The sequence below is a fragment of the Melospiza melodia genome, chromosome 5 (assembly GCF_035770615.1).
Source record: "Melospiza melodia melodia isolate bMelMel2 chromosome 5, bMelMel2.pri, whole genome shotgun sequence".
NCBI lineage: Eukaryota > Metazoa > Chordata > Aves > Passeriformes > Passerellidae > Melospiza > Melospiza melodia.
The window spans coordinates 8,040,390-8,065,944 of NC_086198.1; the positions used below are offsets into that span (position 1 = coordinate 8,040,390).

The 25,555-nt window shown below is 42.7% G+C and overlaps 1 protein-coding gene across 2 annotated transcripts in view; it reads right to left on the reverse strand.

Moving 5' to 3' along the window:
- GALNT7 (polypeptide N-acetylgalactosaminyltransferase 7) overlaps positions 1-17,451 on the reverse strand; it is a 72,194-nt gene extending 54,743 nt beyond the window's left edge. For both annotated transcript variants that reach the window (XM_063156199.1, XM_063156200.1), the window contains exon 1: positions 17,324-17,451. In XM_063156199.1, coding sequence (XP_063012269.1) covers positions 17,324-17,449 — 126 coding nt within the window. In that variant the 5' untranslated portion in view covers positions 17,450-17,451. The remainder of the gene's footprint in view (positions 1-17,323) is intronic.
- Between the last annotated feature and the right edge of the window lie 8,104 nt (positions 17,452-25,555).

The window sequence follows — 25,555 nt, forward strand, 5'->3', positions numbered from 1 at the left end:
ATCTTGGTAAATAGACTGCTCTTTCTGTGACACATACAGCTAGTGATATTGTTTGTTTTGCTGTAAGGTAAACATGATGAATTTAAAAATCTATCTTATAGCCCTGCTTTAGAAGCTACATAATGTGTTAGCACAGCTGGGATATCTGCATCTTTTAGATAGCCAGCAAGAATGCTATAATATAATCCACAAACTTCCTAAATGGGCTCCACTAAACCAGCCTGTGCTTCCAGCTTTGCACATTTCTCTGCACTTGCCATGCAGTATCTTTTATTTGGAGCATGGAAGCCACTGTGGGCACCTTGAGACCACAGGGCTGATCAAAAAGGTGGCCATGCTGCACCTGAACTTCAAGTAATGCACTGCCCTGATATTTACTCTGTCAGTGCAGATGATCCACGGTGGTGCCACAATATAAACTTGAAGCTGTGTGAGACTAACGATCAAAACATCACTCTCCAAATCAACACTGGGAACAGACATCCCACTGCCTTCTCCTAACACGGCACCAAGGACTAACTTCTAGCCCTGAACATCTTCTGAGGGACTTCCTTACATCTGGCAGATCCTGAAGAGACTTTTAACATGACCTTTGTGCTTCCAGCTCAGGTACACTATGGCTGGCATTTCTGACCTCACACCTGGGGAAGATGCCAGTGGGCAGCATTCTCCCATCTGCACTGACTCCCTAGCAATGGCGCTGTAGCATTCCATGGGTGTACAACACACACAAAGACACCTGAAGCTCCTTCTTGGTCAGAAAAAATATGGAAGTCAGCTTTCTCAGCACAGTGCCTCTGTCTGCAGGATACTCTCACCATCCAACCAGCATAGCAACAGGCATTTCTCTGCAGCAACACAATCTTTTCAATAAATGTTCACTTCTTGTTAGCACATTTGTTGTGAAATCTGAAGTCCTGGCAATTCAGACTCTCCATGTAAATACTGAGAATGGAACATTGGCTAAAAATTGATCTCAAAATGTCAGTGAGCCTTTCCTCAGGGTATAATCACCCCAGTAATGCTGTTTCCATCTGGAGTGACTTCCACAAGCCCTAGGCATGTGCATTACTTGTGGTTTTCAAACAGAGCTGCTAATAACTGCATTTATGAAAACTGTGCCCTTCACTGGCTGCATCTTCCATAGAAGACACCTTACAAAGTCTACTTATGATCTATCCAGTTCATTAAAAGGGTGTTTAAACTGGAACACAGTTCACTGAATCAAGACCTTTACGTGCCAGCCTTGCACTTCAACTTCTAACAAAGACAATTTTGTTAAAGCCTGTCAGAAAACTCAATTCAAAAGCTTTCTGCAGTCCCTGGGAAAGAGAGTCCGTTGTCTCTAACACAGCAAAATCTGGCCTGTAGCTGGAAAATGAAGAGTCAGTAAGGCAGTTTATACTTTAGTCTGACTGGGGAGTGAGCCAGTGCCTCCCAGGAGGAGGAACTGCAAAAGAAGAAAATTGTCAGTATTGCAATCTCCAATATTGAAGAGAAGCTACATACATCAGGCATCAAATACCACAGAAGGATGAACTGGCAAATGTACCTGGACAGGACAGTAAAGAGTACAGGACTGTTTGCTGTACATCAAAACAGAATCAGCAAAAGAAACCAAAATCCACAAGAATGATACTCTAATCAAAATACACTCACACACACAAATCCACTGTGTTTTGCTACTGTTCAATAAACTGCAAAATTCTTATATAGAAAATGGTAAAAGAAAAGCAATATAAAAGAGCTTCTTCTGTAGGAGACCCTACATTCCCATGTTGTCAGCCATGCCAGCATTACTACTGTCAATAATCAGTCACCTTTTTGGGACGATGTGCTTTCTTTTGAGAAGTTCTTACACACAAATGACAACAGCACAATATAAGAGCTCTGTTTAAGACTGCCATATGCAAGTTATCCAAACAAACATTTTCTCAATACATGACTTTATCATCCGATACAGACTTGGGCAAATATTGTAAGTTAAGATAGAAAAAACCAGATTGATTCACTCTTGCACTAAATAGTTCCAGTAAATTATATAAATAAAGCAAAAAAACCAAACAATGCAAAAATTCCACCACAATCTGAAAATTTTCACTTTTCAAATCACTTCAATTAAAAAAATAACAGCTTAAAAATAAGGTACTAGGCACCTTTCCATTTTTAATAATTTCAACAGAACATGAACAGCATAAGTCTATGCATTAGCTGTTGCTTCAGACAGAGTGTTTTACCTGGATATAGCATATTTTCCTGTTGTTTAGTATAGCACTTCCAGTTCTGCAATTCCTGACAGTATGGCAACTGCAGATTTGTAAGGGATGTCAGATTTATATAAGATGTAGCAAAGGAAAAAAAAAAAACCCCAAAGAACACTTGCCCATTCTTCCTACAGAGTGAAGAGGCTCAAAGCTAACTTTCCCATTTGATTTAAAAAGCAAAGTTTGGAAGGCTTCTGAATGTCAACACTGATACATTACAGGGATGTTTATCTCCCATCACTGCAGATATACAGCAAAACCTGAAGGGGATATTTTCCATCTCTGCTGCAATGAGAACTGTGGAACAGCAGAAATATGAATTACAAAGATGCACCTAGTTCTTGCAGATGATTTATGAAAACTGTATCTTTTAGCTGCTGCAGATGAGCTGCCTTTAAATTTTTGTTTTTACTAATTTGTTCTGGATTTAAACCTTTGTCTGACAGGTGCTGGATATTTCAGGCTGATGCTATGGAGTGGGATGGCTACATTTTTGCAGTTTACTTCCACTCCGTGCATTTCTGTCCTGTCTGCGTGCCAACGCGAGCACCTTGACACCCTTTGCAGGCTGAGCTGGATCAAGGACTCCCCACAGACAGCTGCGTGAGCATCCTGGATCCTCATGGATCTGGCATCCATGAGCAGGGCACACTGCAGCGCTGAGCTAGCTCAGAACAGGAGCGGGGCAAGCTGCTGGAAGCAAGGGGTAGCTGAAAACCAGAGTGCCTGGGAGGAGCAAAACACAGAGAACCCTGCTGCCTGCCCAGCTGCCCACAGCCATGACCTGGGCACAGGCACACAGGGGCTCGGGGCTGCCTGTCCTCAGAGCCCCTCAGCACCCCTGAGGGACAGCAAGCATGGACACCGGGGACAGCCAGCACGGACACCGGGGACAGCCAGCACGGACACCGGGGACAGCCAGCACGGACACCGGGGACAGCCAGCACGGACACCGGGGACAGCAAGTACATGCAGAGTGGCAGGACAGCAGCTGCCTGACTTGGGAGGGTTGGTTCTTCTGTACCTTTAAAACAAGACTACACAAGTCAACTACAACACTACACTGAGTCCAGAGGAGGGCCAGAGGGATGAGGCATCTCTCCTATGAAGGCAGGCTGAGACACTGGGGTTGTACAGCCTGGAAAAGAGAAGGCCTTGGGATGGCCTCAGAGCAGCCTTCCAGTACCTGAAGGCACCTACAGGAGACAGGGAGAGGGACTTCTTCCAAGGACAAGGGAATGGCTTCCCCTGAGGGATGGTCACTTAAATTAGATATGGGGAATTAATTCTTTACAGCAAGGGTGGTGAGGCACTGGAACAGGTTGCCCAGAGAAGCTGTAGATGCCCCATCCCTGGAAGAGTTGAAGGCCAGGTTGGATGGGGCTTTGGGCAAACTGGTCTTGTGGAAGGTGTCCTTTCCCATGGCAGATGATTTTTAAAGTCACTTCCAATCCAAACCATTCTATGGTCCTTGTGAACAAAACAAACACCAACAAACCTTCCCCACCAAGTTATTCTCTTTAAGCATTTCTCCTCTTTTGGAGGAGACCCACTTGGCTTTGCTGAGAAACCAGAGGCACGAAAGGCAGAACACTTATGGTCCTAAAGTATTTAGGGTCAGATACTCATGGTGTATTAAGAGCATCAGAAAAAAACCCAGCAGAACTGCTCAGCTGAGTGGTTTATTGAGCCAGCACACCCAAATCCTGTATCAGAAATAATCTAACTGGAAAAAATCCAAGTAGGAGAAGCCCACAACAGTAAAACAGATGGAGTGGTCTGGGTGAGGGGTGCTGCTCCTCTTCCCCAGGAGCCCATGAGTGCTCTTCCAGGGATTCCTCTGCTATTAATGGTAATGCAGGAACACTGTTATGCTCCACAAAACAAAGTATGTTTCTGTTAAGTATTCTTAGTGATATGAATCTCCCTTTCTTCTTTCAAGCCAAATCTACACACATAGGATTATTTTATCTCTTACTACAGAATGAGAGTTGCATGTTCTTAAATTCATGGAGGAGAGGCAAGATGTGTATAACCAGAGGCAGCCCTCCACTAGGGGAGGGCACTTCTCTGTTTTCAGGAAAGCTCTGAGTATCAATAGAGTTTTCATTAAAATATATATCCATAGAACTGGTGGCTTTTCACAGCATGATGATTTGAACACTATTTCTACGTGTCCAGAATTACCCTTTCCTTAGAAATGTCAGACAGAACTCCCTTCCATGTTCTTTTTCATTCTTGTGTCCAATCTTTTATGCCACTCCAGCTAGATAAGAAAGGGTATTAGGGAATGTGTCAGCCTAGTGCTGGTATGTCTTCAGTCTGCAGACAAAATAATTAAGGAACCAGAACTTTAGAATAAACACATTAAGGTAAAGGAACATCATGGAGGTTAACACGCACTGGGATAAAATCAGCACCAGTTATAAAACATTTGAATTGCCAAAACGGGTCTTTTTCATTTAGTTTAAAGTTTCTTTGAATACTATAGACAGTTCAGTATAAAAGCATTTAAGGAACATTAAGAAGTGACAGAATTAATAAATACATGTAGGGCAGAAAATGGACTTCCTACAGGAAAGCTGTTGGGGTTTGATGTTAGGCTATGAATAGATCTACTAAAAATACACTGCTGAAAAGTTTCCACATGTAAAGCCAAAGTGACTTACAGAATATCAGAAATCTTAACTTCCTCATCAGTAATACTCAGCTTTAAAATAAATGCCCATGCATTTTAAGAAATATATAAAAAATATGATGCTCTGCAATACAGAAATCTCAGCTTGGAGAATAAAACAAGGAAAAAACCCAATTATTTCTGACATGCAAAAGCATTCTCATCAATGAACATGTTAAGGCATCAGAGTGAAGGTTATTTTTTTAAGTGAATAAGAAATATTTTTAAAGCATATTTTATAGCTAAAAATTATAATGAATTCTGCTTGCAACATTATGCCTTTGGTAACACTAAGCAGTACATTATGGTAGCTAGATAAATTATAGATAAAAGTTCTGTCTGTTTCTTAGAAATTAACAACTGTGAAGCCATTCTTGAAAAATTATGATTGTTGGAATTAGATTGCAAACAGTATTTTGACAAGTTATCAGTACAGAATAAATTCTTGCAAATATCATATGAGATAAAACATGTTCAAAAACCTGTTCAATCTGCCCCTCCTTTACAGCAATGCTAACTGGCCAAGTCTATCAGTAAAAACTTCGGTGCTTAATGTTTAAGGCTCTTTAATCATAGACATGAATTGTAGAGTTTAAAATGAAAATTCAATTTTTGCATAAAACCCTTAGCACGTGACAAACCTGTAGGAAAATATATTGCCTAAACTATTATAAAGTCAAGAGGAGAAGTCTGACCGTTTATCTTTCTTCCTTACTTCCATGTCACTTAATACCTTACTGCAATGCAGGAAAATTCTTAAGCTGTTGAACAGGGGGTTGTGAGAATAAGCTTAATTAACTCCCCAAATTCCCACATAGAATGAATGATGAAAAAAACCAGAATGAACAGGAAGAAAAGAAACAGAGTAAAATGAGGTATTCATCCTTCAGATGAGGATGAGATTGGAATAAGAACATGAAATAATCAAGATATAAGCAAGAGCAGTGCATCTCACTGCACTAACACGGACTTGTGCTGCCTGCAGTCAATCAGTGATCACCATCAAGGCTCCTTGTAAGGGTCCAACCATGCCTTTGTCACCTGATGCAAACATGCAGGATTATTTTATAAAGTTTATTTTAAGGAAGAAAACCACATCCTTGTTTCCAGTAAATACAAATGTTAAAAACTGAGCATCAGCGTCTCACACACCTCACTGTGAGTCGAGCAGCCTCTCTGTTCTCTGCTTAAGGGCAAAATCATAACTGGGTACCTCTGATTACCTGCAGTCCCTGTGTGCATCTCACCACACACACACATGTGAGTCAGCTTTGATTTAGAAATTATGCACCTCTGGGAAATATTACCAAAACAAATGCCTCCCAAAGAGGCACAAGGCATCTCTCAACCACAAGATCTAGGCATATGAGAATCAGAGAAAAGGGGACATAGGACAGATGAAGTGTGCTCAAGGACAACAGATTTCAAAGAATTCTAATTATTTTTAAAGTAGGCCAACCCCCAGGACATATCCATTTCATCCAGAAAAATTAATCCAGCCTGCTCCCTGCCATCCTCTTTTCCCAAGGCCCCTCAGGCATACACAAAGATTAAAAGCTACATGAACTATCCTGGCAGTCCGCTCCCTTTTATCACAACAGCTTGACAACTCCCCTGTCATCACCAGTCTTGGTAGAAGATAATAATGGGAGCAAAACTTGTTAACTCCCTGAGAGATGACTGATGTGCCTATTCATGCAAAAGGTAAGCCTGCTCTCCAAGACAGAAACTCTGCATCTTGCAGAGATTTCTCCCCCACTGTTTCTCTACACAAAATAACGGTGATGACTTTGACACTTTGCACACCTACTCACTGCTCTGTCAATGAGCACTCAAGGGTCTCATCATCCACTGCCAAAGCTGGGCCAGAATAACCAACTAGAGTCGCCCCAAGTTTGGCATCAAAGTCTTGTCCCAGACCTGATTCCAGTGTCATGGACAGCTGCTCTGGCTGAGGATGGTTGTCAGATGATTTGAAGGATGACATTATGCCTGGAACTGCTCAAAGAGCTTGACAGCCTCACTGGCAGGTTAACATTTCTTGGCCTTTCTTAGCCCAAACTTTCCTGTAGTGTTTACATAAGTAAAAAAATAAGCACATATTTAAGTAAACACAGTGAGGGACAGAAGACTCACCAAGATCACACACATATGCATCCAAGGAACCAATTCCAAGTCTTACTTCAGACACCCAGGGCTGAAATACCTCTGCAGAGAGTACTCGATAGTACCTCTTTACTAACTTGGTTAATCTAATGCTGTAGGAGTACCTTACTTGCATTGACTGAAATATCAGAATTTGGAGCTGAAGATCTCCAAAAAGCTATCCAAAAGGAGCAGGAGATTCTTACCACTCACCAACAAGAGCTGAGGCACAGGAAACCCATGAAGCATTGTTCTGCATTTGAGGGCTCTTGGCTAAGAACTCTGTGATTAGAAGTGAGTGATACATTTCCTATGGCTAGAATCTCATATTCCATCAGGAGAAGCAAACAACAAAACCCCACCTACTGCACCTTTCTGTCTCTGCTGTTTACTGAGACACTGTTCCCATGCTGTCACTACTGCAGGTCCTGGCTCTGCACAGGCAGAACAAACTGCATAGAGGGGACGGAAATAAGGGTGGAAAACATGGAAGGGGCGAGGAAAAACCAATATATTTCATAGCTGTGTTTTAAAGCTTCTCATACACTTTGAAATGTTAGAATAACACTGTGGGAGATGGAATAGCAGAGGCAGAGCAGGAGAAGCAGTCCAATAAAAGCAATATATTACAAGCCTTGAAGAGCTGACTTCAAGGCCTCATTTAACTGAGAGTGTAGCAAAACTTGTTTCAAGACTAAAGCGTGCAGAGAACAATTAATTTCCTCTGAAGACCCCATTATCTTAATGCTTTCTTTCTTGATCCTCTTTTCTCAATTGGAAAAAAGAACTTTTTTTAAGACGTAGCTTCGTTACTTTTTTAAGGTTTTGCTTCAAAATGTTATTACAGATGAGACATTTTCTACAGCAAATTTAAAATGGTAAATAATTCTCTGCCATAGATAGAAATTTTAATAAATAACTCAAAAGAAAGACAATGCTTCAAAATCTCAAAACCATAAAGGCAGGAACTGAGAAATAAAATAGGATGCTATGCTTTGGCCCTTTGTTCATTTATTAATGCTTAAAAAAAAATGTTTTACTGCAGGTTAAAACCAAAGCAAATTTTAATCCCCAAACTGTGCAAAAATGCCCGAATATGAAAAAGACTATACTTGATTTCATTAAAAACATTGTATTTTCTCCTAAAACACAGAATTTAAAATAATACCTTTCTGCCTTATTAAAAAGATCGACTCCAGTCAGAACAGTTCTTGCTGAGCCATTTTCATTGCCAATTTCTTAAAAGACAACAAAAATAAGTACGAAACTTTGTGGGCTGAGCACCATCTGCTCATGCTGTAATTTCATTAACAATTATATTTTGAGACTGACACCTGTAAAGCAAGTTTTCCACATGTAAACTGGTATACTGTTTTTACCTTTTACCGTCCTTCAAATCTCTCCTGCTGCTCAGAGGTTCACACACCAGGGCTGACTGCTGCTATTTGCAACTGAACGTTCACCAAGGAAGTCAAAGGAAAATACATTGTAGCCTAGGAAAGCAAGAGCAATACTAAAAAATGTTACTGCGTTCAGGGATTAGAATGAGGGATGCAACAAAACACCATAAGAGAAAGAGCAGCATGCAATTAGTTTACAATAAGAGAAAGAAAGAAATAAAAGAGCAATTTGTTCCCTTGCAAAGAGGCATGCTTATGCAGGGAGAAGCAGGCTTAATTCCTGATTAATACAATTATTTTTAAAGCATCATCTCTTAATTACAAAAGTAGTCATTTATGTTTTAGTAATAATGTCTGTATGCAGCCTGGTAAGAAACTTATTTCCACATGGGAAATCCATGGATTTTCAGAAAATAGGAATTTTGTGCTATAAAATGCACATGGAAGGAAAGCAACCACCTATTTCAAAAACAGTTTACACTGTTTTGGGTTTTTTCAAATTTCAGAACTGCTAATTCAAATGATATTCCAATGAATAAGGAAACATTTCAAAATTATTTGTTCCCAAGCAAGGAAAACACAACAAGGATGTTTGTTTGAAAAGCAAAGGTAGAATACAAGTATCAGCTTTCTCCTCCATATCTTTGTACAGCTATTAACAACAAAATACCTTTTCCACAAAAACACATATCTCCCCCACAAGCTCCTTCACAGAGGAGGAGGCTATAATTAAACTGATAAATCCTAACCTGCCACAAAGCACAATCTTAAACCATTTAAGTTTATAGAAACCCACTGAGTTTAATTTTTAATTCTACAACCTGTATTAATCTGAAAATCCAGAAAAGCCCCAAATCCAAGCCTAAACAGTAGCAGAGGCTGTGAGGACATGCATGCTGCTGGCTGCTAAGTACTCTCCTTTGCTGGGGGCATCTTCCTTCCTCAACACACCCCCTAAGCACCGCACTCAGAACAGGGGGAACCTCACTCATCAAAACCGTGCCTAACCTAAGGCACTGCGAGGCAGAGGTGCACTGCTAAAGACAGATTCAAGCAAGATAAATTCCCTTTGATTCACAAAAATATTAAAGAGAACTGATGGAGGAGGTGGCCTTTTGACCAGCATGAGCTCTACTGGAGTTGAACAATAAAATGATTTCCTTAAAATACATTGTCAAAAGGCAATGCAGAAATGACATCAGCCTGTTACAGGAGGAGCATGGCGACCCCGCAGTCAGGGATACTGACAAGGTGGAGATGTTTAATGCTTTCTTTGCCTCTGCCTTCAACACTGATGATGGACTACCCTGGCTGTGAAAATGTTAAACTGCCAGTTGAGCCTGAAGATCTGAGGAATCTGCTGCTCCACCTGGATCCATATAAATTTATGGGGCCTGGTGGGATTTATCCAAGAATGTCATCACAAAGCCTCCCTGGGTGATTTTTGAAAGCTCTTGGGAATCTGTAGATATCCCAGTTGACTGGAAGTTGGTTAACAATGTTCCAATTTTCAAAAAGGCCAAGAAGGAGGACCCTAGAAACACAGGCCTGTCAGTCTCATTTCAGTGACTGGTAAAGTTGTGGAGGTTATTCTGGGAGGTAACGAAGAATGCCTGAAAGACAACACAGTCATTGGTCACTGCAAGCACAACTGCATGAGGGGAGCAAAACCCTGCTTACCAAATCTCATTTCCTTTTATGACAAGGTAACCCAAGCAGTTGAACAAGGGAAGCCAGTCAATGTAATCTTTTAGGATTTTCCTAAAGCTTTTGGTACCATCTATCAGCATCCATCTGGACAAAACATCCATCAGACAGCTGGAAAAGCACCAGTGGTGACATGACCCAAGGGAATGGCCTGATGCTGTGTCAGGGGAGGTTTAGGTCGGATATAGGAAGAGATTTTTCACCCAGAGGGTGGTTGGGCATTGGAACAGGCTCCCCAGAGGAGTGCTCACACCACCAAGCCTGTCAGTTCGAGAAGAGTTTGGAGAACACTCTCAGGCACATGGTGTGACTTTCAGGGACTTTGCAGGGCTGAGAGTTGGACCTGATCACCCCTGTGTGCCCCTTCCAACTCAGAGTACTCTGTGAAGAATCACAGAGTATGTTGCTAATTCTAATGTTGCTAATTTTAAACTAATCGTCCAGAGCAGACATTTGTTTTCCATACTCACAGAGTAAATCTAGTAATTAAATACAACTGTTGCCAGACTTAAAGTCCTCTCAGATTATATGGCCTAGTTACTGTAAAAAGCATCCTCCCAGCCCCCCCCCAAGGTAGAAGTCAAAGCTATTAAAGTAACAGCTTATCCTGCCCTATTTCCACTTGGCAGTCTCCCGTAATGCTGATTTAATATCTGACAAAAATAGGACAAAGACGCTGTCATTTTTGATTAGAGAACGTCAGCTCAATACAAGCAATTTTAACTCTGCTGAGCCTGGGTTAGGGAAGGTGAATGCTGCTTGGCCATGTGGAGAAAAATCTACATATCTACTTCTGTCCTCCTGATGACCCAATAAGTTTTTTGCAATAATGAAATTTACTAGCATAGAATTTCTACTACTTTAGCTTAGCCATCCATATTCAGTAGCTTTAAAACTGAAAGTTAACTATTACTTGGAGTTTCATTTAAAAGAGGAATTTATTACATGTTATTTTCAATGCCCCACTATTTGGCCCCTAAGCAGCACAAATTACCACTTCTACTTTTTTTTCTCCCTAAACCACAAATTACAGACTACCCAGTTGATGGTGCTGATCCCAGTTTCTGGGGTGTTACTAACAGATTAATAGTTTAACCTGTGTGATCCCCAAGACAGATACAACTGCTACATTTTTGTTGCATTATCTTACCTAAGTGTGCAGGGTCACCTTTCATCCTATGCTGAGGATGCTGCCAAACATTCCCTGGATACCCTAGATCACTCTGCTCCTGCAATGGGATTTTTGAAAAGCAAATGCCAGTCTTAGCTTAAGATCTTTGATTTTTCAGCTGTTCAGTTCTCTTACATTATTCACAAATGGTAACACTTGGGGCTAAAATAGGACAAAAGGAATCTTGTCACATACATAAAAACTGCCCTTTGAAGAGGAGCAGACATATACATAATTAACAGTCTTGAGATAATGAGTTCTTTACCTAACTTAATACAATGGTTTTTGAATGACAAGAGAGTTCAAGAAATTTTGAATATAATTTATATATGTGTACTAAATTGTAGGTATCATACAGGCTTTCTTTTTTTCCCCATTTTTTCACATCTGTGGTCATTGATTCTGCAACATAACTGGAAGCGCTTGTCAAAATTATTTCCCTTTGAATATAATAGGGATTGGGGTTTTTATACTCTCCCAAGGGTGTCAGATTTTTACAAGCTTTTTCAAAGCAAATTTAGATAAAAGCACATATTAAAAAAATATAATTTAATATCTCAAAACATTTTGCCTGTTATTATTGCTGGCAACATAAAAATTCCTGTCAGAAGTGAGGATTACTTTCTAAAATAGCAATACTTTGGCTATAGCAAGCTCATTACCTCACTGTGCACAGTCTTCAAGCCAAACTTGTTGAGCATGAAAAGTTTGGCAAGGTGTTAATTTCTGGTGAATGTCACACAAGAAGTGGTGACTTATTACAGCTCTGATTGTAGAAGGCAGTGTGGCTATATCTAGCCCTGCACCTGAATAGAGCTTTTCAAACCCAGCTGATGAATGATTGTGTTCAGCTTTCAGATAATGCCAGAGTAGCAGAACTGATGCAGCGTCCTTTGTGTTGGTGTCACTCAATTACAGAAAGGCAAACCAGTTTAAAAAGTGACCTATGTATAGATAACTAAACATAACAATTGGAGAGAGATTATTTTGTCATTTAATCACTTCTGTACCACCAGGCATCACATTTTTACCAAGTTCAGAAAGCTCACATCCCTTCACTACTGAACACTACTGCCCCTTTTACATCTGATTTTTTATCTCATTCCAATTCCTGCCTTTGCTCCAGTAATGATATCAACTGCAAATTGCTGTGTCTCAGTTTCTGTTCTAAGCACACTTACTCCTTAAGGGAAAGTGAACAATTTCCTCTGGGACTTCCAGACAAAGAATCTAATTTAAACCACAATAACAATTGAAATTCAGTCTGCAACTTGTCATTAAGATCTCAGTGACAATCAAGCCAAGGTATACAGGATATTAGCAGTCCTTAAAGTGGGGAAGAAGGGGTGTCACCAAAAAGCTCAGAAAATGTCCATTCAGCTTTTATTTCTTCTTATTTTTCTAAAGCTTTTGCCTCCACATCATAAATTCTCCATCTTCTATTGACCATGTGGGAATTGTAATGTTTAAACTTGGCAGTTGGTGAAGGCCCATAGCCCCAGCTGCAAGATCATCATCTGGTTTCCTGAACTAGAGGGATGTGCTGCAATTGCCACCTGACCAGGGCTCTCAGCAAAGCCTCCTGTCCCTATCCAAGGGCAAGCACTCTTCCCTCACTCTGGCACAGCTGCCATGGCATCTGGCAGCAAGGACAGCTAGCAGCCCTGGCAGGGAAATGGGAGTACAGATGTCTAAGGGCGGCAGACTGACCCCACAAGCTCCTGTTGAGCACATCTGGTATCCAAGACATGCACACTTTCAGGGGTGGTAGGAGGAAGGGGACAGTTGTTGCCCAGCTACTCATGCACACTTTGAAAAAACCCTTTAAACATGGTCCAGAAAGTCTGACAACTACTGATAAACAAATAAGACCTAAACAAAATCCCAGTAAACCATGTCACCTACAGACACAAAATTAAATGCCTTCAATATATGGCAAGTTCATGGGTGGCTCAGGTGTTGTGGTTATGGAAAATGCTGAATTTACTGTAATGCTTCAAATCTGAAGCACCAGGTTCCCAGATATAAGGCCAAGCAGCCAGTGCCAAATTTTCAGGAAGTTCTCCTCATTACACCAGTGAACAGGACAGACTATGGAATTTATTTGTGGGTTTAGCAGTCTCATCACTACATTTCTGCCTTGTGCAAGGTCAGGCACACATTTCCAGCAAATCTTTGACTACCTTACTAACCTCCCTCTGGACCCTAGGAACACACTGGACACTCTTCCTTACTGTCCTTCGTATAGACAAATGAATAGGGTCATTTGTAATTAGTCAGATCTGGAGAGATAAAGTTGACCTACAGTACATTTACTCCTTTAAATAAGCTTTCAACTTTTCAGTAACAAATCTTTCTTTACTGTTTCAGCCCATTGGTTCTGCCTGCTGTACTACCTACTCCTTGACAACAGCGGCTTCAAGGCTGTACCTCTGAGGCTGATCATTAGCAACACATCTCGCTGGAGAACAACAAATACTGTAGCTGGGATCCCTACAGCAATCTTGTTACCATGAATGGCCTCAGTGGTGTGATTGGAACATGGTGTGACTCCTGAGGTGTCCTGCACAGGGCCAGGAGCTGGAACTGATGATCCTGATGGGTCCCCTCCAACTCAGCCTATTCTGTGATTCTCAATCATTTCCTGCTGGCTCCAGAACTGTGACCCCTTGATCCAGAAGACCAGAACTGTGACCCCTTGATCCAGAAGACCAGAAGGTATCAGAAAGCATCCAAAAGACACAACATAGTAATCAAATCAATGATTCTACCCAATTTTTCCTTACAACCTTGCAATCCCTGCTATCAGATAGCAGGTATCCTTCCTTACACAAAAGCAGACAAGCACTTAAGACTCTGAGAACAGACCTTCATATATTTTCATTGTTTCAATTTGATTTAGATTGGAAACTGAAAGTTCTTAAGGATCAGAGTTAGTTTGTCTTTAGATACTTCTGAAAATGCAAATGAATACTTAATCTCTCACTCCAAATCCCACAAGAACTTTTTTCTCAAATGGATTCTTGGAGGAAGTTCCAAGTGAGGTTACCCAGAGAACAGTTCTGTCCTCCCAGCTTCTGCATAAGCATCAGTGAGAGTCTTTTATTGGAAAGAAAGGCACTGTCTGCAGCTATGTGTAATACTATTAGTACCACTTGGTTGTCATTTCCTTCCTACTTCTCCACTTTCATTTTTGTTTTGAAAACTCTCTGTACATTTATCATTTTTACTTTCTGAAAGACCTCAGAAATCTTTTAAATCAGTAAAAAAAAAAACCCGCCACAATATTTGAAAGGATATTTTTTTAAATGTTCATATCTATAACACTGAAAGATTTTCTGTATTGCCTATTGTCTGCTGCTGTGGGCAGGGAAACATTGAAGGTTATAAACATAAAAAAGAACAACACAGCAAATCTTTTCATCTTTGCATCTTTAATGCTTTGTTGTTATTAAAAAGTGCCCACGGTTACACTGCAGAGAGGAAAAGGATACTGCCTGAAGTTAGCTTAAAAAGCTAAATTCTATTTTAAGCTGGTACTGTCTGACAAGGGATTTCATATTTGTTGGTTAGAGCTTTTAGCGCAAGAAAAGGAAGGAGGGTGTTGTACGGGAGGAAGATTTATCTGTCAGCTTTAGCTTAACAAACTTTTGGGAAACTGACAACAAAGCAAACACACTTTTCTGCAACTGAACAAAGAGCACACCACTGCACTTCTGAGAAGCAGCTAAGATTAAACTCCTACTTCCCTTCTGCTGAAGCTGTACCAAGGCACACACTGCTCCCAGGTGCTGCAGGGAGCACACTCCAAGATATCAGCTGCTCCTAACACAATGCAGGGTATGCAGGTCCTAACCTCTGGACATAATCCTGGGCTCTGACAGCTTCCCACTCATATGCCAGAGCACTACTAGTAGCAAACAGTCATTACTGTTCAATTCATAACCCTTACCTGAGCAGCTTCTGAGGTGGAAAGCGCTCCAACCCAAAACATGAACTCAGTAATAACAATAATGTTCACAGAAAATGATGAAGCAGCATGCATTACTTTCATATATATCACAAAGGCAAGTAAACAGCTGATCTAGCTAATTAATCAGATATTCTGTTTAGATTTCATTTTTGACAGTGTTTACTTAATATAATTGTATTTGTTCTCAACGAAGACTGAATTATTTCCTGAGATGGCTGTCACAAATATTTCCTCCTCAGGTCAAGACCAGGTAATCAAGGGGCAGGACTGTAAAAAGTCTTGCAATTCCTTTACTGGTACACAAACCAGCTAAAAAACACTCTTTAATTAAACCTCACATGTGAATGGAAGTGAATACAATGGTTCAGCTCAAAAGTCTCAGAGCAAAAGCCTTTAGGCTCATGAGAAAGGCAGCATGATGCATTACAGCACCGGATAAGTTGCCACAGCACAAGCACACCAGGGCTACAATACTTCAGTGGTCGCCCCAGAATAAGCATCTGAGGATGGTCACTACACAGCAATGTAAGCACAACTTTCTTTCCCAGAGATTGTCCCTTTGAACGTCTGTTCACAGTCCTTTCCTGAGCAGGAAAAGTAATTTGACCACTTTTGATGCAAAATGTCTACTGCCTGATATTTTCTTCAGAGGTATACAAATAAATTCCTGAAGATTTTTCCACACACAGAAAATCCCACATTGTGTCTAGAAGAACAGATTACAGAAACTTCACCACTTAATAAACTGCTTATCTTCAAAAAAACCGCTGTGGCCTATTATCTCAGCAGTAACTGCCAAGATACAGCAAACTGTAACAGCTTCAGAAGACAGAGCATCTGCTGAAGGAGTCCAAAGTCATTTCTAGTTTTCAAAAACAAGAGTTACGTCAACTCACTAGCACTACACAATTATCCAAAGCAGCCCACTGAGAGGTCCAAGATCATTAGTGAACATATAATAAAAGATCCCTTTTTAAGATAATCACTGGAAAATTTTATGACTTTACCAAGATTATTTTAATCTTGGCTAATCTTACTTCAAGCAGATCTCCTTAAGTCCAGTTATGCTCCTGAGCTCTAAAACATCTGGTGAAAACGGAAGAATTACTTTGACTCCTTCTAAGACCCTGGTGTCAAAAGGTCAGATTATTTTCACCTGACTAATACAAGGCCACGGCAAGACTCATACTGCAGATCTGTTCGTCTGACCTCCTGAAGCCTGTCTGGAAGTTAGCTGAAGCGCTGCCCGCCTCGCATTATCACCTGTGCTCCCACCATTTCGGCATGGGAGACCGGCACCACCAGCCGGGTAAATCCAGCGCCTTTTGGCTTTCGGTGCGCTGCTCTTAAATTACCTGATGGGCTGCTTCTGCTCGGCCAAACGTGCCCTTTGGTTAGCAAAGCGCCGGGAAGCCGATCCGCGGCAGCCAGGTGAGTTGGCGAGGGAACACCTGCAGCCTTTGTTGAAGCTCTGGGGGACCTTAGCGGGACTCTCACCCAGGGGACACGGGCGCGGTTATTGAGGGATGGAAAGCCCCCAAAGGGAAGCCGATCCCACGCGTTTCGGGGGCCCAGGGCACCGGCGGCGGGGAGGTCCCGGGGAGGACGGGCCCCGGCGGGACGCTGCCCGCACCACCGCGCCGGGGGCGGGGGGGCTGCGGCGGCTCCGAGCCGGGCGGGGCGGCGCGAATCGGAGCTCGGCCGGGCTCGGCCGCCCGGGGCCCCTCGGAACACGGCGCCCCCGGGCCCCGCCGCGGGCAGCCCCAGAGCGCGCCGCCGCCCGGACAGGGACGCCGGCTCCGGGGGCCGGATGGGGCCGGCCCCGCCGCTCCGCACTCCCCTCTCGGGCCTGCAAGGCTCCGCAGGCCGCAGCCCGGGCAGCCGCCCCCCGCCCGCCCGCAGCCGCTGCCGGTCACATCCCGGGCGGCGGCCCCGCCACCCGCTCCGGCGCGCCCGCCCCAGCGCCCGCCGCGGCCGCGCACTCACCCGCGTCCGTCCCGGGAGATCCGGCTCCTCGGCGCGGGGCGACAGCGAGGACCAGAGCAGCAGCAGCCCCAAGAAGCTGCCCGCCAGCAGCACGGCGCGCAGCAGGAAGCCCAGCTTCAGCCGCATCCTCCCGCCCGCCCTCTGCCTCCCGCCGCCGAGCGCTCAGCGCCCGGCCCGGCGCACCGGCCGCCTTCCGCCCCCCGCGGCACCGCACGGCGCGGCCCCGCCGCCGCTCCCCCGCCTCCCCCGGCCGCCGCTGCTCTCCGGCAGCCGCCCGCCTGCGGAGGCTGTCCTCTCGCCGTCGCCGCACGTACAAACTTTTTTTTTTTTTTTCTTTTCTTCCTCCCCCCTCTTTTTTTCTCCCAGCCCCGCGCCGCCCCGGTAGCCGCGGGCTGCGCGCTGCCTCCCCGCCGGGCGCAGCGCCGGGGTGATGCGGAGCAGGAAGTGGCCGCCGCGGGAGCCGCGCGGTTCCACGTGGCCGCCCCGCACCGGGGCGGGAGCGCCTCGCCCCGGGCCGCCGCTCGCTCCTGCCCCTGCCCCCGCCCCGCCCCGCGCCCGCCGTGCGCTCCCGTGCACCTGCTCCCGCCCGGAGCGCCGCCAGCCGCGCCTGCAGCCCTCCGGGAAACGGGGGAGCGGGGGCACACCTCGAGCGGGGCTTCGGCTTTCCCGGCTGCGCGAGCAGCCCTGTCTGGGCACCGATTTGTGAAAATTCAGGTGCAAACGTTTAACTTCAGGGGTTGTTACACAGGCGTAGGGTAAGGCCCATTAATTGTTGTGTGCAGCCTGGGCAGAGTAGAACTGGAAAGTCAACAGATTTTTCTTGGGGATAGCAGATTAAGTACAAGATTGCAAAGATGCTATCAGCCCCACAGCTTGCGTGTTATTTTGTTACTAATTTTCTGCACTAAAAGTTAGGGATCCTATTTCCTCCTTTGAAGGACTGCCACACGTGCATGCATACACACACAGAAACCTGGTAATGTAAGCTCTCCCAAAACCAGAGTGATGCAAAAACAGTACTTCCAATGCAATACTACTTTTGGTTTTATCTGAGTATTCAGTACTATCCACTTGCTCCGATATTTTTCCATTCTATTTCTTACATGCACTGGAGGGTATCAGATCCATGGATCTTGAACTTTCAATGATAAGGACTGCAGAAACAAAACAGGATATTACACCTTGAACAGGATAACTTTGGAGGAAAAACTGCCCACACCTAAGTGACCTTTGTAGTTGGACACACCTAGCCCCAGTTTGTTTATTCATATAACTTGTGCTATAGCACTGCGTGATGTCTTTCTTTCTTTCTTTCTCATTCTGTAAGATCAATGTATGAGACGTAGACAAATGCAGTGTTTAAGGCATGAGCAGCAGCTCTAATCCTCATAAGTGTTTGCACAGCCCTGTGACTTCCACAGGAGCACAGAGCTGTTATCCTCAAAGCCCCCTCCCTGTGTGCAGCTGCAGCAATCACACAAATATTGCAACACAAAGATTTAGGTGACTGTTTTCAGGTAGGCAGCAACATCTGCACAGGGCTGGGAGGGACTGTTAGGATTTTTTGGATGGGAAACACACAGAGTTGAGGTGCCTAGCTTTGAACAGATCCCCTGGCTTGCTGAGCCCAGAAGGAAAAGGCAAGTTGGGGCTGTAAATTGGGAAGGTCGGTAGGCTGTCAGGGAAGTATAGAGGCATCTCTCCAACTCTTCCTGCAGTCTTTAGTGGAGGCCTTACTGCAGCAAAGAGTGCTCTTTCCTCATGTTGTTTCATTCTTCATGTTTCGCATCCCTTTTTAATGTCCTGTGCTGTTGCTCTCAGCACACTCAAGGAAAGTGAGAAGAAAAATAAAGTTAGTTATAGCACTGCATGGAGGGTAGAGCCATGGGATGTGACACTGCTCTGCTGCTGCTCCTCAGAGCTCAGAGCGGTGGGGACAGAGCCCTCTGCATGCAAGTTGATATGATGACAACTCACATTTGTTTGTAAGGCTGCCTGCTGGAACCAGATTTGTGTTTGGGTTTTTTTTTTTTCAGATGGAGGTGTATGTTTTGCACGAAGCCATAGGCAAAGGGAAACCACACATCCGTGATTTCACAGAGAGCTACACCCTTGGAGGATGATAAGAGCTTTGTCGTTCTGGTTTTACATAGCCGAAGTCTCGCTGTCCGTGAACTCCCCCATTAGCTATCCGAGGACAATGGCTTCTGTACCAGGAATTTTAACCTCCCCAGCGTTTGTTTTATCCCGAAGGAGAAGTAGCCGATGCCCACTGGGAGGCAGTAGGGGCCAATGGACAGGGTGTTCGTGCCAGCCAGCCCCTCTCTCTGCCGCAGCCACCCATGACAGCGGATTGGAGAAGGCGTCATGTTTTTGTTTGACCACTCTACCTGCCTGCCCTGATTCCTCAACAGCGAGCATCTTCTACCTTTTTTCTTCTCACGCACAGGCCATGCAGTCTGACTCCAGAAGTATTAGATTAATACTGACCTTGCAAGTGTTTTATTTCAGTTGCATCCTTGTTAAGGATGTGCTGAAGTTTCAAATTCTGGACTTACAGCTCCTCCTATGTAGTAAAGTGCCTAAGAAGACCTATAGAACACATTTTCACTCTTGTAGAATTTGTATCAGCTGAGACAGAAAACTCAAATTAAATTTGGCTTTGGATTGCCTCCAGTACTATTCAAAGCCAGTTTTCAAAGTCTTTTACAACCTGGAGAGAAAAAGATGGAGGGTTAAACAGAGGCTTTAGTCTCACTCAGTTACAAAATGTAAGTAAATATAAATTTATATATTAAAATATAAGCATATATAAAAGAAGTACATAATATATAAATACATATATATATATATAAACCATTATGCTATTACTATAGAGGCAGTATTAAAACACAAATCTGTTATTAGAGAATTAATCAATCTCTGTTAGACTGATATTTAGTCATTCAAATGTTTCAAACAGGCTGGCAACTGTCACAATGTTTGTATCTCTATGTGGACACCTACTGCTTGTCACATAGAAATCATATGTTCACTTCTCCATGTATGACTCCAAATAAATGTGCAATGGCATTTAAGTCATTACAAAGCCTTGCTGCTCTTGAACCAGAGACCTAGGATGACCTGGAGGTGAGGTATCCGATTACCAATCCCCTAAGCCATGCAGTTGCCTTATTGCAGGGGATTTGGGGGATGGTGTCTGGAGCAGGGTCACTAACCAATGTCAAAACCTCATGCAGTTGCTTGCAGAGGAGAAGCATCTGGATGTGGATCTGCCCCTTAACTCTGTCCTGAATACCTGGCCACAAAAAACTACTCTGCTTGTTCAGAACATAGTGTCTGAAAGGAAAATCCTACAGACTTTGACCTCTCAAAGTGAAAATCATGTTTTACAAAGTTCCATAATACAACAAGCTGCTGTAAAGACTTCATTCTACATAAAACCTCACATTTTGCTCATTTGAGAGGTTTCTTCTATCAACGCATAGACAATCTTTCTACTTAGTGCAGAGAGCACAAAACATAACTTTTTTTTTTTTTTGTAATGTAAATAGGTTTGAAATTAAATATTTGAAATTAGCAATGGCATGCTGGCTTTGGCTGGGGTAGAGTTTATCTTCAGAGGGGCTGGTATGGGGCTACATTTTGGTTTTGTGCTGGAAAGGATAACACCAGGATGTTTTGGTTGTTGCTGCTGTTGCAGGGCTTGCCCAGGATCAAGGCCTTTTGTGCTCCTCACCCCATCCCACCAGACAGGAGGCTGGGGGTACACAAAGCAGTGGGAGAGGACACAGCTGGGACAGCTGTCCCCCTCTGATCAAAGGGATATTCCAGACCATATGGCACCATGCTCAGTATATGAAGTGGGGGAAGAAGAAGGAAGGGATGGGGACATTTGGAGTGATGTTGTGTTCCCGAGTGACCAGATTTCTTGGACATGGCTGAACACCCACCTGCCTATGGGAAGGGCTAAATGAGTTTCTTCTTTTGCTTTGCTTGTGTGCATAGCTTTTCCTTTACTTATTTAAATATCTTTATTTCAACCCAAAAGTTTTCCTACTTTTACCCTTCCAGTTTTCACCCACATCCTGGTGGGGGTGAGTGTGTGAGAGGTGGTGTGGTGCTTAGCTGGCAGCTGGGGTTAAACCATGACAAATGGATTCTAGACCTCAAACAGTTACACTTTCCTTAAATGTTTCCAGATATAACTACCAGCACCTCATTAAGTGCGGTATTTCCCTACATGATGTACTCTAGCCTTCATGTAACAGCAAACTTGGTCATGCTTTGATTAAAGAAAGTGTTGGAAAATGCCAGCTGGCAGAAAATAACTTGCCTTCCTAAACAGAATACTCTCAACACAAGCAACACCTTTGCTCCAGTGAAACCTTCCAGCTCCATGTAATCTCTTTTCCCACCCTGACCTTGCATTTAGATGGTCATCTCTGAACAAAGCCTTTGCTGCTCCTGCACTGTTACTTTGGATCCTTGACCCTTACAGAAAGCTCGTGCAGTGTCTAAGCCCTACAGCACATTTATTAGTACTGCACATCGGAGTCCTGGCGCGTCCTGGTGGAATCCAACACACACCTTCCCCCTAGTTTTCATCTGTGAAGGCAGGAACTCAATGTGTGGCTGGAGCTCCAATGCCTGGCCAGATCTCCCTTCCTTTATTTTAAGCTCATTCTCCCTTCTGACACCACCCCCAGCACTGAAGGATTTGAAGAGAGATTCTGGATTAATGAGGTGGTCACTGTAAGGAATAATCCAAAGGGCACAGTTTGGCATACATTATGATGAATATGAAGTTATGCCCTAAATATTTACAATGTGTGTATATTTCACCTCAGAGTTGACAAAAAGGAACTGAAGTACAGGATTTTAAATTCTTCCTAATTTCTGAGACTGTTTTAAAAATACTTTAATCAAACAAGTACCTCTAGGGAGTACTTAATATATGCTGTTGCAACTTAGATTATGATTGCTTAATCTTCACTGTTTTGTGTTCATGATCTCCAGTCTTTAGTACCATTCTTCCTGTAATTCTCAATTATCCTTTTTTTAAGCCAGCAGTTTAGCCATGCATGTCCTACCAAAAATTATCCTTCAGTGTTTCAGCATTTGAATAGATGCTTTTGGCAGAGCGCTGTTCGCCTCCTTTGCTTTTCCTGTCACTTTTATGAAGAATGTGTTATGAAGTTCCTGTCATTACATTTAGCCCCCATACTCCTGTCATGCCTACTTAGTCTGCTTAATTCCTGCAGCATCACCTCTAGCTCCTCTTCTCTTTTCCCACACAGCAGCAGTAAGCAAGCTCATTATTTTGTACTGGTCTGGATTCTACCAATGTCCTGAAGATTGGAATGTAAAATGATTTTTTTTCCAGCTGCCCTTTCTGATAATGAGTACCAGTCAATGCTTATGAACTATGTTGTATTATTAATACTGCTTTTGTCTAGAAAAAATTAACTTCTTTTGCACCTACAAGTCCTCAAAATATCCACACTGATGAGTGTTGACAATTCTTGACAGATTTAGATCTCATTAAAATAGTGGATAGGATGGTCTGTTACGTGGGTGTTTCATTTAAGTAGGAGAAGAAATGGAATGATTCTGAGCATAGTTTTGCTATTTAAAAAGCAATATATATATATTTTAAATTACTTTTCAGAGAAACTTACCTGTATTTTGAGCCAGACAAAAGTATGAGTAGTCATATACTCAGCCCAGTCTCAGGTCTGGAAAATCTCCTTTTCCAAGGTGCCATATTTCTGAGCATTTCAAACAGAAATTAAACTTGCATCATTTCCTGAATCTAGGGCAGAGAAAATTGAAATAGGTTGCTGCAATTTCTGTTATGCTGAAAAAATGAATGTTGTAAACACCCACAATTTCAGATGCTGAGTTATTTTTCTAAAAGACTTTTAGTGGAGTTAATTTGATGAAATTGTCAGTCTGAACAAGAACCACAGTGACTTTGAGAGAAAAAATGGAAAATTTTACAACTGTAGATTAATTAGATTTTTGAATTTCTTAGGAATTTTGTTATTTAGTGATAAATTGTTGAGAGTTTAATAAATAACTGGCAACTTGAGTGTTATTAATTCAGTATCATTTATCAGCTATAAACCTTCAATAAGTTTGACACAACTCTTTTCAGGATATATTCTGCCATGAGGTTCAAAATTAAACAAAACCTAACTGCTGAAGATATGAAGCATTTGTAAAGCATTAGAGAAGTTAAATAAAGCCAACATGTCAAATTTGCACAAGATAAAGCCTTATGAAGTTGCACAGGCAAATAAAAAATACATTCAAAATTGGTTACATGGAAAAGTGTGGATGTACAACAGTTACTAAATGCTAAACAAGGATATGTTTTTTGTTCCTTAGCTTAGTCACTGTTCCAGAAAGAGTGGCCTGCCTCATTTTACTTAAATGCACAAAAGGTCCATGAATAATTACTGGAAAAGACAACCCAGTAGATAGATTTATACATTAAATAACATTGCAGAGTTCTGCCAGGCTCTGATTTTCAAACTTGGGTCCTGGGGAGTGGGAGTGCTGTCTGCCACAGAGAATGATAGCAAGACTACTGCCATTAGCCATATGAACTTTGTGGTATATATCACAAATTGGCAACTGCAAGTTAAGGATCTTAGTAGCAGTGAATCACAAAAGCATTGCTTTTGAAATGCAATGAATTCTTCTTTTGAAGGTTAAGAAAGCTCCGAGGTTTCTTAATTCTTTGCAGATTTTATAAACTGTGAGTTTGATGTTATTGGTGGTTGGAAACAAACACCACAACGCTGAGCAGCCTCTTTTCTTAGTAAGCTGCCATTTGGAGAGAAATTCTCAAACAGTAGATTATTTCTATTATGTATGGTCTGACACCAAGTTGTATTGATTAGTAATTCAATGAAATGATTCTGTTATAAAAAGCATGTTTTGTGGGAATTGCAGGCAATAGCAGCTGTTGGATAACACTGCATGCATTCAAGTCTTCTACTAAATAGAATCATAATGAAATAGATTTCATAAGGGCTTCGGTACACCATGTAGTGCAGAATTCTGGGGAAGTTTTCCCTTTTCTCAGGTTAAAAGCTCCAGACAGATATCCCTACTTGGTATAAATTAAATGATTTCTAACTTTTATAGCTTTAGCTCTGGTATCAATATAGATAATTCTTTCAATTTTTTTTAGTATGTTTTCCAACTTTTTCCCAAACTTGGAGCTCAACAAAAACAAACAAAAAACCAACAAAAAACCCCAAAAAGCCAACCAAGAAATCCAACTGAAATGCCCCCCTGCAAAAAACCCCAAACAATCCCAAACAAACCCAACTCTCCAAAAAACCCCAAAGACAACCAACTTTAGAGAAAAAATTATTAGACATGTCAAAAAGACATTGAAATGAAAATAAAGAATTGTAATAAAGTCATCATCTTGGCAAGCCAAACTCCACTGCTTTTCAGTCACCCACGACAAGAAAGAGAGATAATGGCAGGATCTCATCCATCTTCAAATACTGCAGGTTTCCAGCTCACTGCCACTCATCACCCTTTTTCTAATATATACCAGTGTGCTGGGTTTGGCTGGGGTGGAGTTAATTCTCTTCCCAGTGGCTGGCATGGGCTGTGTTTTGGGTTTGTGCTGAGCACAGGGCTGATAATGGGGAGATGCTTTTGTTATTGCTGAGCAGGGCTTGCACAGAGCCAAAGCCTTTTCTGCTTTTCAGTCTGCCATGCTGGGGAGGGGACACAGCCAGGACAGGTGACCCCTCCAGAGCATATGGCATCTTGCTCAGAATATCAAGTGGGGAAGAGGGAGAAAGGGAGGTACATTTGGAGTGATGGTGTTTGTTTTCCCAAGTAACCATTAGATGTGATGGGGCCCTGCTCTCCTGGAGATGGCTGAGCACCTGCCTGCCCATGGAAGCAGTGAATTAATTCCTTGATTTGCTTTCTTGTGTGCTTGGCTTTTGCTTTCGCCCTTAAACTGCTTTTATCTTTTTTATTATTTTGTCCATGAATTCTCTGGTTTTTATCTTTCTGATTCTCTCCCTGATCTTACTGGTGGGGAAGTGGGTGAGCAGCTGTGTGGGGCTTGGCTGCTGGCTGGAGTGAATTCAAGATAAAATGCAAATTAAAAACTTTTCTAAATTCCCGGGTGTGTGCAATTAGCAAGAAGGAGATCTCTAGACTACTTCTATTTTTACTCAGGCTTAACTG